At 38.7% G+C, this 18,554-nt stretch overlaps 1 protein-coding gene across 1 annotated transcript; it reads right to left on the bottom strand.

The window, feature by feature from the left end:
- hrh4.f2 (histamine receptor H4 gene f2) lies at positions 1-16,090 on the bottom strand. Its single transcript, XM_004915654.2, has 4 exons — positions 15,850-16,090; positions 15,490-15,656; positions 12,171-12,760; positions 1-187 (listed from the first exon to the last, which is right to left on the bottom strand). Exons 1-4 carry the CDS (start codon positions 16,088-16,090, stop codon positions 1-3), a joined length of 1,185 nt encoding a protein of 394 aa, XP_004915711.2.
- Between the last annotated feature and the right edge of the window lie 2,464 nt (positions 16,091-18,554).

Here is an 18,554-nt window from a genome sequence, read left to right as displayed (position 1 = left end):
TTAATACCGGTAATGGTCTCCCACAGAAGAGCTGCTGGTCCATAGACAAGGAATGCCAGTATCCAGACAAGAGTCATATCGAATGCTGTCTGACTGTGTCTTTTCTGTAGCGAGTGATGTAAGACCTGCAATTAGAGAATGGTTTTCATAATTTAGCATGTAATGAGGGGAATTTTGTGCAAAGGCTCTGCAGAAAAAACACATTGGTTTAATATTGTTCCCCATATCAAAACCATTTTACATTCAATGATAAAGTGCCCCTAGAGCTGAATATTTCAAATGAGAGACCACTTTCATCTCCCCCTGACAGCAATTGGTTGTATTTTCCAGTCCTCTATATAAAATGAATCTAGCACCTATAGTCTATTGGACAGCCATAGTGGGAAATTAAAAAAAAACACAGGGTGAAAATGTATATTTAGGGAGGAAGCACTAGGGTAGTGATAAAAAAATGCAAGCATGAATGAGAATTCTTTTTTTAAGCATTCAGTCAAGAAGCATACCAAAGTTCAATATTATTTTCATAGAACTGACATCTACCGCTAACTGTGAACACTTTTAAGTTATTTATTATTTGTAATGTATTTAGTACTTATATGTGACATTGGGGGTTAACTAAGTTTTATTTGGCAAAAGTTTAACTTTAAGTTTACACCATTTTTGCCATCTTACCTTTCCATTCATGAAGTACTCACAGTGCAATGCACACATGCATACCAAGTATGCATCAAGTACTGACGCCAGTTCACTAGAACTAAATCATGGACCTAGAGAAGCAAGGCCATGTTGAAAGAACATGAAAAGTAAGTTATGGCTGCTTGGGGACTATTTTTGTGGCCTAGGACTGCTGGCTTTGGGAAGTGGCACAACAGAAACATAATTCAAATAAACCAATGTCATATAGGGCTTTAATTACCCTTCATATTGTGATACTGTATTGAACTCATTCTGGACATTGACCTCAGGTAAAGTATTTCCTATGACTAGAAGAACTACATTTTGTTTTGCTGCATCTTGTTTTGTTTAAATAATATGAAGGCTAAACAGCTTGATAATTCTGCTCTTTCATACTGATTCTTGTAAATTAGGATTTAAACACATGCATATATCTTTAAAACAAACTTCCTAAACTGAGTAAAGTATATGTATGCATAGAGTGCTACAATAAATGTAAATTCAGCACCGAGAATGCAACCGAACCCTTTGTACAATTAAACTCATCTTATTAGCTGCATAGTCGCCTGTACTCCCACCTCTGAGCAGTGGGTATTGGTACAAAAGTACTGTGCATTTCTACATTGCTACTTAGTCAAAAAATTGCTAAACAAACTGCTGAAAAATTTGCAAAACAGCAGCAACCCGCAGCTTTTTGTCCTCACTCCAAATGCATAAAAGTCATTGGGCGTTTTTTCTCACTCCAAATGCATTCAAGTGAAGGGTTTTTTTTTGTTTGTTTGCTTTTGCAACATTTTTCTTGCAAATTTTTTTTTCTGTAGTGAATCTTTGCTGCCGATTTGCAGAATTTCACTGCAAATACATGCCTGTGAAATAACGCTTTTCTGGATAACAGAGTTGCATTTTTGACATCCCTAACAAATGCTAAAAATGAATCACAATTATACAGAATAATAACTGATAATTTAGCATTTCTGGGCAAAAGTCCAAGGCAAGTTATCTCTCTGCCTTAACCCTTTTACTGCCAGCCATTTTGGTCAAAGCGGAACTTGTATTGCCAGACAGTTTTTGAACATTTTGCACTGTTTCACTTTAGGGGCCTTTCCTCGGGGGGACTTTTAGTTTACCAAGGAAAACAATATATCGTTTTTTTCAGAACAACCTAAGCTTTCAAAATATGGTAGAATTTTTGTGTAATTCCAATTCTGTAACAAGATATAGGCTTCTAAATGTCTAAAAATGCAAAAAAAATCAAATTTTCCATAATATAATCACACATACTAGAAACAAAAATTATTTTATGCACGAATATACAACTGATTTGGAAAGTCCCATGTCTCCTGAACGTGCCAATACCAAATATATATAGTTTTATGGAGATTTCTCACTTGTATAGGTCAAAAACTCCCAGCAGTACACTACCAAATTCCCAAAGCACTGCTCCAAAAAAACTGCATACTTTGGATTTCAAGGCCAAAATTCCACTAACAGAAGGTTTATCCCAGAAAATTGTACATTTTTGGAAAGAACAGATTCTGGGGAATACAGAATAGGCACAGCTGTCTGTCTACTCCAAACTATCAAGTCGCAATGCTTTCCTAAAGTTATTGGTTTTTATCAAAATTTGTGATTTTTTTTAAAAATCGCTTCAAAGCTTCCAGTCTATAGTATCTTATCTCCTACAGGTCATAAAGTAACCAAATAAAACACCCTAAATATGAATGCCTGGGGTCCACTGAACAGTTTGATGCCCAATATGTATAGGTTTACCTAAGTATGTGGCATGTAGGGGCCCCAATGTGAACATACCCCATATGAACTGTCATTTCTGTCATTTCAGCTTCTGCAAAATCAACACATTTACATCATTATATGTGGGATAAAGCTAGTAAAAAGTATGCTCACCCCAGAAAGTCATATATTTTTGGAAAGTACACATTCCCCTGAATCTAAAATGGGTACCCATGTCTTTCTACTCCAAAGTACCAAGCCGCACAGCTTTTCTAAAGTTAGCAATTTTGATGACATTTCCAAAAATCCCCTCAAAGCTTCCACTTTGAAGCATCTTATCTCCCACATAGCATTAGGTACCAAGATAAAACACCCTGAATTTGAACGCCAGGGGTCCACTGAACAGTTTGATGCCCAATATGTATAGGTTTACCCAAGTATGTGGCATGTAGGGGCCCGAATGTGAACATACCCCCATATATACTGTCATTTCTGTCATTTCAGCTCATGCAAAATCAACACATTTACATCATTATATGTGGGATAAAGCTACAAAAAAGTACGCTCACCCCAGAAAGTCATATATTTTTGGAAAGTACACATTCCCCCGAATCTAAAATGGGTACCCATGTCTTTCTACTCCAAAGTACCAAGCCGCACAGCTTTTCTAAAGTTAGCAATTCTGATGACATTTCCAAAAATCCCCTCAAAGCTTCCACTTTGCAGCATCTTATCTCCCACATAGCATTAGGTACCAAGATAAAACACCCTGAATTTGAACACCAGGGGTCCACTGAACAGTTTGATGCCCAATATGTATAGGTTTACCCAAGTATGTGGCATGTAGGGGCCCGAATGTGAACATACCCCCATATATACTGTCATTTCTGTCATTTCAGCTCATGCAAAATCAACACATTTACATCATTATATGTGGGATAAAGCTACAAAAAAGTACGCTCACCCCAGAAAGTCATATATTTTTGGAAAGTACACATTCCCCCGAATCTAAAATGGGTACCCATGTCTTTCTACTCCAAAGTACCAAGCCGCACAGCTTTTCTAAAGTTAGCAATTTTGATGACATTTCCAAAAATCCCCTCAAAGCTTCTACTTTGCAGCATCTTATCTCCCACATAGTGTTAGGTACCAAGATAAAACACCCTAAATTTGAACGCCAGGGGTCCACTGAACAGTTTGATGCCCAATATGTATAGGTTTACCTAAGTATGTGGCATGTAGGGGCCCCAATGGGAACATACCCCCATATGATCTATCATTTCAGCTCCTGCAAAATCAACACATTTACATCCTTTATGTGGGATAATGCTACAAAAAAAGTACATTCACCCCAGAAAGCCATATATTTTTGGAAAATACACATCCCCCCGAATCTATAATGGGTAAATATTTCTTATTGCTACAAAGTACCAAGCTGTAAAGCTTTCCTAAGTTTGCAGATTTATATGACATTTCGAAAATCGCATAAAAATGTTGCAATTTGCCGCATTTATCTCTCACAATTTCTTGATAAAGATCAGATAAAGACAAATCACCCCAAAAAGGAACACCAGAGGTCTACTGAACAGTTTGATGCCCAATATGCATAGATATACCAAAGTCTGCGGTATGTACTGAACCCAAAATGAAAATAGCGCATAAGGATTTCTCGCCTGCCAGCTCAGCTTTTGCACACAGAGCCCCCTGTCAGTGTATTATGTGCCAAAACTTCCCCTAACCATACAGTGACCCCCACAAAACCATATATTTTTGGAAAGTACACATTCTGACAAATCCAACAAGGGTAAAGAGTCCTTTCTACACCAAAGTACCAATCTGCAGAGCTTTCCTAAAGTTATTGGTTTTTATGACATTTCAGAAAATCGCCTAAAAATGTTGCAATTTGTCGCATTTATCTCACACAATTTCTTGCGTACAAAGGCAAGTCACCCCAAATAGGAACACCAGAGGCCTACTGAACAGTTTGATGCCCAATATGCATAGATATACCAAAGTCTGCGGTATGTACTGAACCCTAAATGAAAATAGCGCATAAGGATTTCTCGCCTGCCAGCTCAGCTTTTGCAGACAGAGCCCCCTGTCAGTGTATTATGTGCCAAAACTTCCCCTAACTATACAGATCCCCCACAAAACCATATATTTTTGGAAAGTACACATTCTGACAAATCCAACAAGGGTAAAGAGTCCTTTCTACACCAAAGTACCAATCTGCAGAGCTTTCCTAAAGTTATTGGTTTTTATGACATTTCAGAAAATCGCCTAAAAATGTTGCAATTTGTCGCATTTATCTCACACAATTTCTTGCGTACAAAGGCAAGTCACCCCAAATAGGAACACCAGAGGCCTACTGAACAGTTTGATGCCCAATATGCATAGATATACCAAAGTCTGCAGTATGTACTGAACCCTAAATGAAAATAGCGCATAAGGATTTCTCGCCTGCCAGCTCAGCTTTTGCACACAGAGCCCCCTGTCAGTGTATTATGTGCCAAAACTTCCCCTAACTATACAGAGACCACCACAAAACCATATATTTTTGGAAAGTACACATTCTGACAAATCCAACAAGGGTAAAGAGTCCTTTCTACACCAAAGTACCAAGCCGCAAAGCTTTCCTAAAGTTATCGGTTTTTATGACATTTCAGAAAATCGCCTAAAAATGTTGCAATTTGCCGCATTTATCTCACACAATTTCTTGCGTACAAAGGCAAGTCACCCCAAATAGGAACACCAGAGGCCTACTGAACAGTTTGATGCCCAATATGCATAGATATACCAAAGTCTGCGGTATGTACTGAACCCTAAATGAAAATAGCGCATAAGGATTTCTCGCCTGCCAGCTCAGCTTTTGCACACAGAGCCCCCTGTCAGTGTATTATGTGCAGTAACCCCCCCCTAACTATACAGTGACCCCCAGAAAACCATATATTTTTGGAAAGTACACATTCTGATGAATTCAAAATAGGTAAAGTTATTTTTGTACACCAAAGTTACACCTGGCAAAGCTACGCTAAAAACAGATCAGGAACACTTATATAGGGATAAAATGTGATAAAACCACAAAAATTGTGCAAATCAGTGAAACAACAAAATAAGTTACATGACAGTGTAATTAATGGCCAGACTATCTGATCCAATAGTTACGCTGTCAAAATAAACAGTTTTTAGGTAAAAGAAAATAAAAACAAAGTGGTAAAATGAAAAAAAAAAAAAAAAAAAAGCAAAACAAAAAAAACCCAAAGTGTTTGTGTATACATGTGTGTACATGTGTAAAAGTTGTGTGATAGTGTGTAAGTGTGTATATGAGTGTAAATAAGTGTATAAAAGTGTGAAAAATGAAAAAAAAATAAAATAAAAAAAAAAAATAAAAAAATGCTAAAATGTGTGCTGTAAGTGTGTGTAAATGTATGTAAGTGTGTATAAATGTATGTAAATGTGTGTATAAGTGTGTAAAAGTGTGTAAATGCAAGAAAAAAAAAACTCCTTACCTGTTCCTGAAGACCGATCACCTCCTTCCTCATTTGGGCCGGCGCTGGGGGAGAGGGAGGAAGCAGGAAGCAGCAGACTCGATGCGATCGCGTCTGCTGCTTCCTGGAGGGTCCTGCGAGCGATCGGCTCGCAGGACCCTGATGACAGCCCCCCTGGCACATTGCCCAGGGGGGCTGTCATTGTTAGAAGCCCTCTGCAGCGGCGGCACATGCCGCCGCTGCAGAGGGCAGCGCTTAAATGCCAACGACGTATGAGACACGTCGTTGGCGTTTAAGCCCTTTTACTGCCAGCACGTATGCCATACGTGCTTGGCAGTAAAAGAGTTAATGTAACACAGGCCTGATCCGTTTCTGAGTAAAACAACAAAGTAAATAAGAGAATACTTACTGCATTGTTTACAGAAAGAAATCTGTCATAACTGATGAGAACGACACTGTAGGCAGAAGCAGTTGTTGTTGTGTAGCCAATTGCTACCCACAGTTTGCAAAGGAACTTTCCAAGCATCCATCTCTCAGTATATGTGTATGGTATAGAGAGGGTGATAGAGACAGCTCCTAGTGAAAAGTATTCAAGCAGCCAAATGAAAAAAAAATGCTGTTTATGTATATTTGTTACTGAAACTACTATATACGTAAAACCTCATTCCTACCAATATAGACAATTAAATTTAACACAGTAAGCAAAATGAAAAACTTACCTACTAAAAAATCACAAATGGACAGGTTTAGGAGAAAGAAGTTACTGCGAGTTCTGAGTCTCCTGTCCACAATGAAAGCCAATATAACAACACTGTTACCTAAAACTATAAGCACCACCATTAAAGACAGAAGCACAGTTAGCAAGATATTTTTTCCCTCTGACTGCTTCTTTAACACAGCATATTCATTAGCTGCAGATGAATTACCTCCTGTCTGTTCATATTTTAGAGTTTTCATACTTTACACTAAATAAAATAAAATAAAAGTTAAGCGTTATTTAAAGACTTTAGCATTTGTTATTTGGCCTACTAATCTCTGAAGAAGCTGAATAAAAACTTGCTATTTGCCAGTCCCTAGTAATATATCATAAGCCTTTTAGAAACATTGTACAGAGATTAGAGCTAGCTCTGCCTATTTATTTGCTATTCCGTCTCACAGGAAAACATCTTCCCTTTCAGTTCTACAGATAAGTAAAAAGTATACACAAAACCCCCAGGTCAGTAATTAAAAAGTTAACTACACTGCTTTTCCCAGGCTTACGCTAATTTTGTTTCCCAAATGCAGTATAATGAAATAGCAATTTTCTTCAAGGATATTTAATTCCATAGTAAAATGCATATTTAATAACTGTACAGAAATAGTTTACACATTTGTTTTGGCCTGGCCAGTATGATTCCATTCGGGCCACAAGGCCATAGGTATGAGTAGTGATGAGCGAATCTGTTCCGTTTCGCTTCACCGAAAAATTCGCGAATCTTTCAAAAGATCCGAGAAACGGCGAAAAATTCGCGAAAACGGCGAAAATGTCGTGCGACCAAAAAAATTGTCGCCTGCGACTAATCTTTTGTCGCCCACGGCTATTATTTTGTCGCATGCGGCTATTATTTTGTCGCGCGGCTATTGTTTTGTCGCCCGTGGCTATTATTTTGTTGCGCGGCTATTGTTTCGTCGCACAGCTATTATTTCGTCGCGCGGCTATTCTTTTGACGCCGGCGACAATTTTTGGACGTGCGGTGAATTTTTCCGCAGCAAATTTTTTCAGCCGTTTCGTGAAACAATCCACCAATGGCGAAACGCGGAAATTCGCCGCGAGTCCATGCCTGGCAAAACATTTCGCCCATCACTAGGTATGACGAATTAAAGAAGCAAGGAGGAAGCTGGCACTGAGGAACAGGCAGAGTAGGCAAAGGTCTGATGGTGTGGTATCAAAAGACTTATGCAGACAGGGTTGCCGGGACACAAGGAAAAAACCTGGTGGACCTGGCAGCCCACCATGGCCAACGGTGTTCCTCCCCTGATGCGTTAAATTTACAAATGCTTAGGGGACAACATTGGGCGGGGGCCCCTGCGGGGGGTTAGGGAGGCTCAGTGGGGGCCCCTAGGGGGGTTAGGGAGTGCAGTGGGGGCCCCTAGGGGGTGCAGGCAGTGAGAGATTCGCTCATCACTACAAATAGAACACATCCAGGATCAGTGCAACTCCACAGAACCCCCACCTCCAGAGGAGCCACAGGCCTCCAATGTCTCCAATTTTCCTGTTAAGTCTTGCTCAAATGCTTCCATTGCTGAATTCAAATCAGGCATTGAACACAGGTCTGACTGATAAGTTGTAGATTAATGTCACACCGGTCCTGGGCATGGCGACATTACAGCACAAATATGCAGTTTGGGAGATACACATGTAGGCACCAAAGCTTTACTGGATTGTGCAGTTATTGGCACAACAATCTGTGTACTTTACACAACTGTACTGCACTGTTCTGGGAAAAGCTAATGATGAAAATTTTGTCTTGTCTATCTGACCAAAATATTCCTTTTCTCTGATATTAAAAGGGGAACAAAAATTAAAAATTGTAAAATGTAAGCTTCATATAATGGAAAATAAAAAACACTTTCTAACTATACTCAGTAAACAATTCTGTCTGTCTCTGAAATAATCATAACCTACTTTGTCCTCGCATCCGGCAAATGCAGGCAGCACTATATTCATAGGCGTGGCTTTAGGTCTCTATGCTAAGACACAGACTGCAGAGACCTGCAACAGTATGCAAAGTGCAAAAGAATAGAGGATTGTGCCTGTTTTTTATACTTTGCACCCAACCTTACAAGTAGTAATTTACTTCTTATAAGTTTGTACAAGCAGATGAAGTGATTTGCCTTCAATGAGTAAGTGATGAGCAGAAACCTAGATGCTGGAGTGCCAGTGAATGTGACCTACTGTACATAGATCTTGCTAAATCATTTCATATAATACCATACAGAAGGTTACTGATTCAGTTTAATTAAAGGGATAGTTCACTTTTAAGTGAACTCTTGGTATGTTGTAGAGCAGTGCTGTCCAAATGGCGGCCCGCCATAGCAACTAATAAGATTTTTGCTCCAGGTGACCAGGAAAAGTCACCTGAAAAAGTTTTCTGTAGACCAACTAGTGTAAAGTTATTTATATTTTTGAAAATGTCTTCTTGGAACCCACCTTGCCAATGCAAACAGCAATTAGAGAATATAGGATCCATAGCCCTTGCTTTTAGTGTTGAGTAACTTGTAGCCACTCGTGATGAGCAAATCTGTCCTGCAAATTCACGAAACACATTGATGGGTGTTTTTTGTGGCATCTTTTTCTGTGCAGAATACATTGTAGTCTATTGCCATTTTTGCAGCAACTTATCTTATGCTTAAAATACATTGGGATCTATGGGTGTTCTGTCGTGGAAACATTTTGTGCCCATTTTGTGGAATTAGCCAATGAAAAGATATGGAATTTTGCCACAAATCCACACTTGCTGAAAAATGTTGCTTATCAATAGTAGCCACTGCTTAGACTGGAGCAGCAAATGCAAACCTATTTTGCTAAGCAATGGAAAATGAGCTTTCCCCCAAGAGGGGGTATAAAGCAAAAAAAAAAATTGTCTCATGTAGGAATATATCCCAAAAATGAACTAGTGTTTTCACGTTTAGTGCTTTTAACTCGGGTAGATATGGGACTTGTGTGGCTTGCAAGTACAGATACTAATTGAAGAAGGCAGCAGCTCCCATGTTTAGCCAATGAATTTAGATGGCTAAGATGTGGCCAGGTGTCAGCCATATAAACTGTGTAAACAGATACAGTTACTGTTAGCAGATACAATGGAAGGAAGAGGGACTGGCTTCTGTAAAAAAAATGTTAACTATATTAGGCCAAATAGTAATTTTTAATAATTGCATCCTGTTCTTGGGGCCCAAGGAGAGAAGAATGTCAGACTTTAATTTACTTAGCAAGTTGTAGTACAAATGGACACAGCTTTGAGGGCATATTTTTTAGGGGTTGGTTAACTTACTTTCTCTGGTACATAAATCCTTATACAGTATGGAATGGCCCAAGATGTATGGGCCTCATTTCAGGAGGTCTATATATATGGAGTCTGAAGGGTAGTCCACTATTAATATCACTGATTTGGTGGGACTATTTACTAAACCCAACATCAATGCTAAGGGCCTGTAATCTCAAATAGTTTGTGAAGAAGTTTGTGGTTTGTTGCCCAGGTACATCACAATAGCATCTGGGTACAGTTGATCGTATTTCCCGATTTTGCAATGTTTTCACTTGGTTGAAAAAGCATAATTTATGAAATGAAAGTGTTATATTTATAATTTTTCAGTTGTGAAAATTCTTAGGCAAAACAAATTTTAACAAAATTAAGAAACAAAAAAGTAACAGACATTGCATCCCAAGACAGGACAAGATACAGGTTTTGAGACTCCTTGGCATTCTGATCCTAGCAGGGAAAACTGACCCCTGAACACTATAGGAATATCAAAAGCAATGTCAGATGCTACTTCAGTCTGTCTAGTTCTTGGCCTCATCTGCTGGTTAAGAAATGCAGCAGCGTCTTTTTTTGTCACCCGCACTTTTTTTGATGCGACCAAGCCCTTTATTTACATGACCGTGTCCTTTTTTCCACAACCACGCCCAATTTGAAGCATCTGCGCCCTTTTTGGTCGCGGACGTGCCCTTTTTTTATGTGACCACACCCAAATTGGCATGACCACACCCAATTTGGCACAATCACACCCTTTTTTTAATGCGACTGCGTCCAATTTGACACGCAACAAAAAATTTTTTGACGTGCAACAAATTTTTCCGCGCTGAATTTTCACTGAGGTTTTGCAAAACAATTTGCCAATGGCGAAATGTGGAAATTTGCTGCAAATCTATTGACGTGCAACAAATTTTTCCGCGCTGAATTTTCACTGAGGTTTTGCAAAACAATTTGCCAATGGCGAAATGTGGAAATTTGCTGCAAATCTATGACTGTAACCATGAAAATAAAATAGCTAAGGCTAATCTCAGTTAGTAACTATAGAGAAAATGTCAAGATACAACTTATATGGCAGAATTAGTAGCCTGCATCTGCATGGAAGTTGGTTTTGGAAGTTTTTGGTAATTAATTTATTAGTGCTTTTTCAATTCAGATCTTTTAATAAATGACTAGACATTCATAGATTTAGTGGCACTTAGTTTTATGTGGTTTCTAAGTGTTTAAAGACAAAAACTGTTTAATTGCATAGATTCACGGGAGGAGGGGGTTATTCTTCCCCTTTACAGAGCGCTGGTAAGGCCCCATCTAGAATATGCTGTTCAGTTTTGGTCTCCTGTGCTCAAACGGGACATTATTGAGTTAGAGAGGGTCCAGAGAAGGGCAACTAAGCTGGTAAAGGGTATGGAAAGTCTCAGTTATGAAGAAAGACTGGCCAAGTTGGGTCTGTTTACACTGGAGAAGAGGCGCTTAAGAGGTGACATGATAACTATGTATAAATATATAAAGGGATCATATAATAACCTTTCTAATGTTTTATTTACCAGTAGGTCCTTCCAACGGACACGAGGGCACCCACTCCGTTTAGAAGAAGGGAGGTTCCATTTAAACATTCGGAAAGGATTTTTTACAGTGAGAGCTGTGAAGTTGTGGAATTCCCTCCCCGAATCAGTCGTGCTGGCTGATACATTATATAACTTTAAGAAGGGGCTGGATGGATTCTTAGCAAGTGAGGGAATACAGGGGTATGGGAGATAGCTCTTAGTACTAGTTGATCCAGGGACTGGTCCGATTGCCATCTTGGAGTCAGGAAGGAATTTTTTCCCCTCTGCGGCAAATTAGAGAGGCTTCAGATGGGGTTTTTTGCCTTCCTCTGGATCAACTAGTAGTTTAGGCAGGTTATATATAGGTATTATGGTTGAACTTGATGGACGTATGTCTTTTTTCAACCCAACTTACTATGTTACTATGTTACTATGTTTAAACCAGTGTAGTATTATAAATGCTGCAGCATGTTACTTAACATTAAAATAATATATCAGGACATTAATAAACTTAGGAATCTTTATTGCTTACAAAATAAAATTCAAGAAGTAACATTTTTCAAAACTGTTAGATTTAGAACAATTTCATAAATCGTTCTAATAGCAATTTGAAAGCCTTTCTGAAATTTTTGTGACACACAGGGTAAAGGATAGGATTAATTGCTGAATTAGTCCATAGAAACCAAACTGTAATTTCTATATAGAAAAAATCAGCACAATACCCATGGCAGACAGCACGGATACACACAAAGATTGAATAAGGAGTCCAGCAAAGAATGAAAACAGAAACCAAAATTGCCAGAGATTTTGCAGCCTTCTTGTCCTGGGAAAGTTTATTACTATTATTATGTCTGTCCAGTCTTTCAGGGTTCTGGGGAGAGTCGGACTTGATCTTAAGGTCACTGCATGGAACTGGGTTACTGTCCTCCTTTTCATTTGTCTGTGGTGATGAAAGGACAGTATTGTTTGCTATGGTAAATGACATTATATTGTTTGCTATTTCTTTAGAAGAACTAGATGTGGAACTATTTTGTCTCTTTGTGCTGCGTTTTATGATTTCTATGTAGATTCTTAAATTAAAAAATGAAATACTGAGAATTGGGAGGATGAAATCTAAAGTAGATGCACCAAGAATAAAATACCATGTTTCAAGAAACCCAGCACGACAGCTGTCCTCCGGAAGGTTATTGGTACCGGTAATGGTCTCCCACAGAAGAACTGCTGGTCCATAGACAACAAATGAAAAAATCCAGACAAGGGTCATAATAAGTGCTGTCTGACTGTGTCTTACTTGTAGAGAGCGATGTAAGACCTGCAATTGGAAAATTGTTTTTGCAATTTAGACATTCAGAAATATGTTGGGATATTATGTACTAATTACTCTGCAAAAAAAATTAAATGGTTTAATATTGTCGACCTAAAAATAAAGAAAAAAAAAACATTTTTTTAAATGTCATAGGTAAGGTTCCATATCAGGGATGACCTCTCAGTGATAAGGGTATCTGGTTTTCAAATGTAAATTTGTTCCAAAGTAGCACTTTAAAAAGGTGGCACAAATGGCAGTACAAGCTACCTCTAGAACTGTCTATTCCAAGAAAGCAACATAGACACTTTTTACTCCATCACCCTCTGACTTTCACGGTCAGCAATCCACTGCACAGGGTAAAATGTGTATTGTTAGTGATACAAACCGAAAGCATAGAGAGGAGTGTTTTGATTTCAAGCTGATTGTCACATCCAGCATTACTTTTGTATTTTAGCTGGATTTATTTGACATCTAGAGGAAGATTTATAGATTATTCCTGATTTTTAGAAGTGTATTTATAAATGAGTAAAAGTTAAAATTCACCACTGTCTGGTAAATGTGCTTCTAAAAATCTCTTAGGAATGAATGAAAAGTGGGCATATTTTTCTGTGGTGAGCTCTAATCTTACATTTTGGTAACTCTGCCCACTAGCTCCAACTGTGATAAAACACTATAAGACTGATTTGAATTTTTTTGCACTAAATCTCACAAATTCTAATAAAAGTTTCCAAAACTTAAATGTTTAATATCAACTGATCCACTTGAATGTAAATTTCGCCATCTAAAAGCTTGAAAGTTCATGTAGAAGTCAAAGGGAGTTGTCCCTGGTAAATTGAAAGCAATTTTTTTAGTTCCTTAAGTTTGTAGACCCATTGAAAATGATAAGTAGAAACCTCCAAAGGGTCCCTAAACCTCTAGCTCATATGTTCACGAATGAGATAAAGTATCAGGGTCTCCCAATATTCTATGTTCTTGTCTATGTTGTTAGGTAGTGTTTGTTATCTCAACCCCCAACCTACCAAACCAGGTTACATGAAAATGAATGCTAGACATACAAACAATAATATATGAAGCAGAATGGCATTGTATGACAATTGTAATCCCCATCCCTTCTTTCTTTCTGTACCCCTCCCTAATTACTTATTTCAGAAAATACAAAAGTAAAGAATTTACAAAAAAAAGTAGAATACAAATTCAATTTTTCACCGTTTTATTTGATTGAATTTTGTAGATTTTAATTTTTTAATAAATAAGCAAACATTTGAGTTTGGTAAAATTTTAAGTTTGTTTGAACTGAAAAAATACCTCTACTAATTTACATTTTATTAAATAAGTCTCTAAGTCCATGTAATTTAATTAGTGCTTTACAGTCCGTCAAGTTCAACCCTTCCAAGTAAACCCAGCACCCACACAAACCTATACTTACCTATCTATACACTCACATACATAAACTATATATACCAACATCAATACTAACTGGGGTTAAATAAGTTTAACTTGGCTTAATTGGGTTTTATTTGCCTTTCAAATTATACCCCCGTGCCATATATCTTTCAGCCACTGGAATAAGTGCACCCCACACACAAGTGTGTGCATAAAGTACAGAAATTAGTGTAATTGCTGGATATCGAGAAGATAGACCATGTTGAAACAATATAGAACAGAATATATGGCCATTTCTTAAGAAGTCTTGGATTGGCTTCAGGCAGGGTTATAATCCATTATCATTCACTAGAAATTATTTTTTCTTTTTTTTTACTTTGTTTCCAAACTCAGAAAGCAGAACAACCAGTTCAGGGGGAGGGGCAAGAAATCCATTATAAATATTAACAGTGGCATAATGATACACCATCAGGCCCCCCTATAAAAAATCTTTGGAGGGGCCCGGTGTGCACCAAAGCCTAACCCGCCCCCTCATAGTAGGTAGATGCACACACAAGAGTATGCACGCCTCTGCTAGCACTGGACACACAGTTTTTCAGTGGTTTCATAGGAAGCAGACACTACAATAAATGCATTATACATGTAATACATGGGATGATATGTGATATGAATGTTGTACTAGCAGTGCACTCTGTACTGTAGGATGCAACTTAAACCCTTTTTTACTCACCTCATTAAGTTAGTCCCTTGTACTTCCTTATCTGAGTAGTGAGTATTGCTATTAATTTATGAAATATTTAATTCTATAGCACCTAGAGAGAGACCCAAGGTATTTTACTTATAGTGGAGTTGGAGTTAAAGAAATGTCTGAACAACTAAAATTGGTTCCCCCTTCATCTTGATGGTGAAACAATGAGTGAACTTTAAAATGAGTGAACATCGAAGAGACTACTAAAGGGATTCAGTACAAGTACAGCTGAAAAGTTGCAGGTTTAACATGCCTAACACATGGTAAAATGTAACCAGCTATTATACGAAATAATAAACTGATAATTTAGAATTTTGCCAAGGCATTTTCTTTGAGCAAAGGCCAAGGGCAAATGACCTTTCTGCCTTAATCTAAAACAGCCCTGACTACCATTTTGGAAGAAATAAAGTAAATAAGAGGATACTTACTAGGGATTTCCCAAATCCCAAACCCCCGAATACATTGTGAAAGATTTGGCTGAATACTAAACTGACTCTGAATCCTAATTTGCATATGCAAATAAGGCTATGGAAGGGTTAAAGAGTTAAACAACTTCTGTGAAAACTTAACTAAATGCTGTAGTTGGTGCATCCATAATACTTACAGCCTTGTTGACAGATAGAAATCTGTCATAACTGATGAGGACGACACTGTAGGCAGAAGCAGTTGTGGTTGTGTAGTCGAACGTTATCCACAGTTTGCAGAGAAACTTTCCAAACATCCATTTCCCAGTCAACGTATAAGGTATAGAAAGCGATATGGAGACGGCTCCTAATGAAATATATTCAAATTATCAAAGTGCCAAAATTAGTAAAAAGGAAACCATTATGCTGTATGTGTATTTTTGTTACTGTGGTTTGTAGTAAAATGTAATTGACTCTAAAAACGAAAGAATCTAAATGTAAAACCACAAATACCAGCAATCCATTGCCATAAATCTGCTCCATCAAACTGTAAAACTTACCTACTAAAAAATCACAAATGGCCAGATTTAGAAGAAAGAAGTTACTGCGAGTTCTGAGTCTCCTGTCCACAATGAAAGCCAATATAACAACACTGTTACCTAAAACTATAAGCATGACAATTAAAGAGGACAGCACAGTTAGCAAGATGCTTGTTCCCTCTGACTGTCTTTTTACAGCAGTATATTCATTAGCTGCAGATGCATTACCTCCTGTCTGTTCATATAATTTGAGCGGTTTCATACTTATATCCACTAAATAAAATATAACTCAGGCTCAGCTGGCAGCTAATTACGTGCTATCTAAATCCTACTCTAAAGAAACTGACAGCAAACTGTTTGTCAGTCACTTGTATTATATAGTCAGACTTTTTAAGACCCTGTAAAGGAGGCTGGAGCTGGCTCTTCTTATTCATTTGCTATTCGGTCTCACAGGAAAACATCTTCATTTTCAGTTCAAGTATAAAGTGCACGCAATACCCCCAGGGCAATAATTAAAAACTTAACTACATTGCTTTTCCCACTAGGAGAGTTTCACGCTGTTTCTCTAATGTCTATGGCAGAATCATTTTACGATTTTCAATGCAGTATAAAGCAATTTTTGTCAAGGATATTAAGCTTCATTAAGGCCATCTGTAGGAGAAAATAAAGAAACATGGAGAAAGATGGCACTGGACAACAGGTAGATTAGGCAGACTGATGATGTGGTATCAGAGGGGTTAAGCAGGATCATAGCTGAGATTTGGCACAGGTCAGAGCAAACACTAAGGGGCCGATTTGCTAATCCACGAACGTCCGAAAAGCGTCCGAATGCGTTTTTTTCGTAATGATCGGTATTTTGCGATTTTTTTCGTCGCCGTTACGACTTGCGCAAATTGTCGCGACTTTTTCGTAGCCGTTACATATGGCCGAGTATTGAAAGTTGCGATTATGTCAACTTCAGTACAGACTTTGCTTGGGGCCAGGTTGGAGGCTGCAGAGTGCCATTGAGCCCGTATGGGAGACTTTCCTTGGGCCGGGTTGGAGCTGCAGGAGTTGCCATTTGAGACCCTATGGGAGACTTACCTTGGGCCGGGTTTGGAGCTGCAGAGTGCCATTGAGCCCTATGGGGAGACTTTTCCTTGGCCGGGTTGGAGCTTGCAGAGTGGCATTGAGCCCTTGGGAGGCTTTCGGCCAGGTTGGAGCCTTGCAGAGTTGCCATTGATCTATGGGAGACTTTCCTTGGGCCGGTGGAGCTGCAATCCAGAGTTGCCATTGAGCCCTATGGGAGACTTCCTTGGGCCGGGTTGAGCTCAGAAGTGCCATTGTGTCTATGGAAGGCTTCCAAAATCATACTGCCAAGTTGAAAAGGTTTGCCCGCCGTTTGCGAGCGCTCAATACGAAAAAGTTGCGACAATATACGAGCAAGTCGTAACGGCTACGAAAAAGTCGCAACAATTCGCGCAAGTTGTAATGGCTACGAAAAAGTCGCAACAATTTACGAAAAAGTTGCGTCGCTGACGAAAAAATCGCAAAAAATACGAAAAAGTCGCAAAATGTTTGTTTCCAATCTGATTTTTTCCCATTTGGGATTCGGATTCATGGATTAGTAAATCAGCCCCTAAGGAACAGGCAGAGAACCAGGCAGTCAGGATTTTCCAGTGGAATTTGAGGGGCATGGAATTTTTGACCCAGGAACACTGATCAAGTGGATTAGATACTAAAAAGAGCCCCTAGAAATCTAAAAATCTTTTTAACCTCATAATCTTAATGTCCATCCAAAATAAAAAGTGCAGGTAGCTGTTGCCAAGAAAAGAACTAGTTAGTTATAGTAGGGTTAACAGCTATAACAAGTTTAATGGATACATGCAACGCATTAGGGATGCACAACTCTGGAGGTAGTTGTAGATGGATGACAGCATGATTGATAACCTCAGTAATGGGAAAACAGTACAAATTGGGAACTAGTTCAGGAGAAGAAACTCTAAGGTGGACATAGCTATCCAAATACTGATGCTAACTGAATATTGTGGAGTAGAGCTGTGTTTCTTGCTGAGATGTTTGTGTGATGTGTAGACATGTGAGTTAGATTGTCATTGGCAGCAGGAATATCAGAAACAGACAAAGGATGCTGGCCTTACAGACAAACAAAAGGTGGAAATCACCTGAGGACAATTGGAGCAATTTGTGGTGAAAAAGCATTGATAAACCTCCATTTTTAATTGGCAAAACTCTGGACCACCTTAGTGCTGGTAAGAAGAGGTCGGTCTTGGAACGAGGAACCTCTAGAGGGGTCCATATTGAAGTCACTCAGATAATATAGAGCCCAGGAAAGTAATTTTAGGTACTTTAAAGGAAAATGCAAGTCAAAATGTAAAAAGCATACTGCCCAATAGTCCTCCTATTGTTTAGTAAAAACGCCACACTTTTGGCTCACCTAATCAAATATTTACTCAGTCACACTTACTTCACATTTTTTAGAACAGGCAGCCATCTCTAAAAAGGTATTCTCCCTTCCTTTCCCTCCTTGCTTCATACTGCACATGTTTCATTCCCTCCCCCCCTCCCCTCTGCCAGATCCGCTTCTGATTGGCTGGTGGGCATGTGTAGCTCAGAACAGGAGACAGGACCAAGTTACACACATGCTCAGAGAATAGGAAGGCAGCCGCTGGCACCTACAGGAAGGGGAGAGAGATTTCAGTGATGTCACTGTAGCCTTCACACTGCTG

The sequence above is a fragment of the Xenopus tropicalis genome, chromosome 6 (genome assembly GCF_000004195.4).
Source record: "Xenopus tropicalis strain Nigerian chromosome 6, UCB_Xtro_10.0, whole genome shotgun sequence".
Taxonomy (NCBI): Eukaryota; Metazoa; Chordata; class Amphibia; order Anura; family Pipidae; genus Xenopus; species Xenopus tropicalis.
The sequence above is the reverse complement of the archived record's forward strand: the minus strand, read 5'-3'. Positions and strand labels throughout refer to the sequence as shown.

Bases quoted from the DNA above. Each gene is read 5' to 3' on its own strand.
- hrh4.f2 (XM_004915654.2), bottom strand. From the start codon at position 16,090: ATGAAACCGCTCAAATTATATGAACAGACAGGAGGTAATGCATCTGCA. The intron at 12,761-15,489 runs GTAAGTATTATG...TTCCAATTGCAG, and splicing joins TTCTATCTGTCAACAAGGCT to GTCTTACATCGCTCTCTACA. The intron at 188-12,170 runs GTATTGTGCTGA...TTTTTTCTGCAG, and splicing joins ATCCGTGCTGTCTGCCATGG to AGCCTTTGCACAAAATTCCC.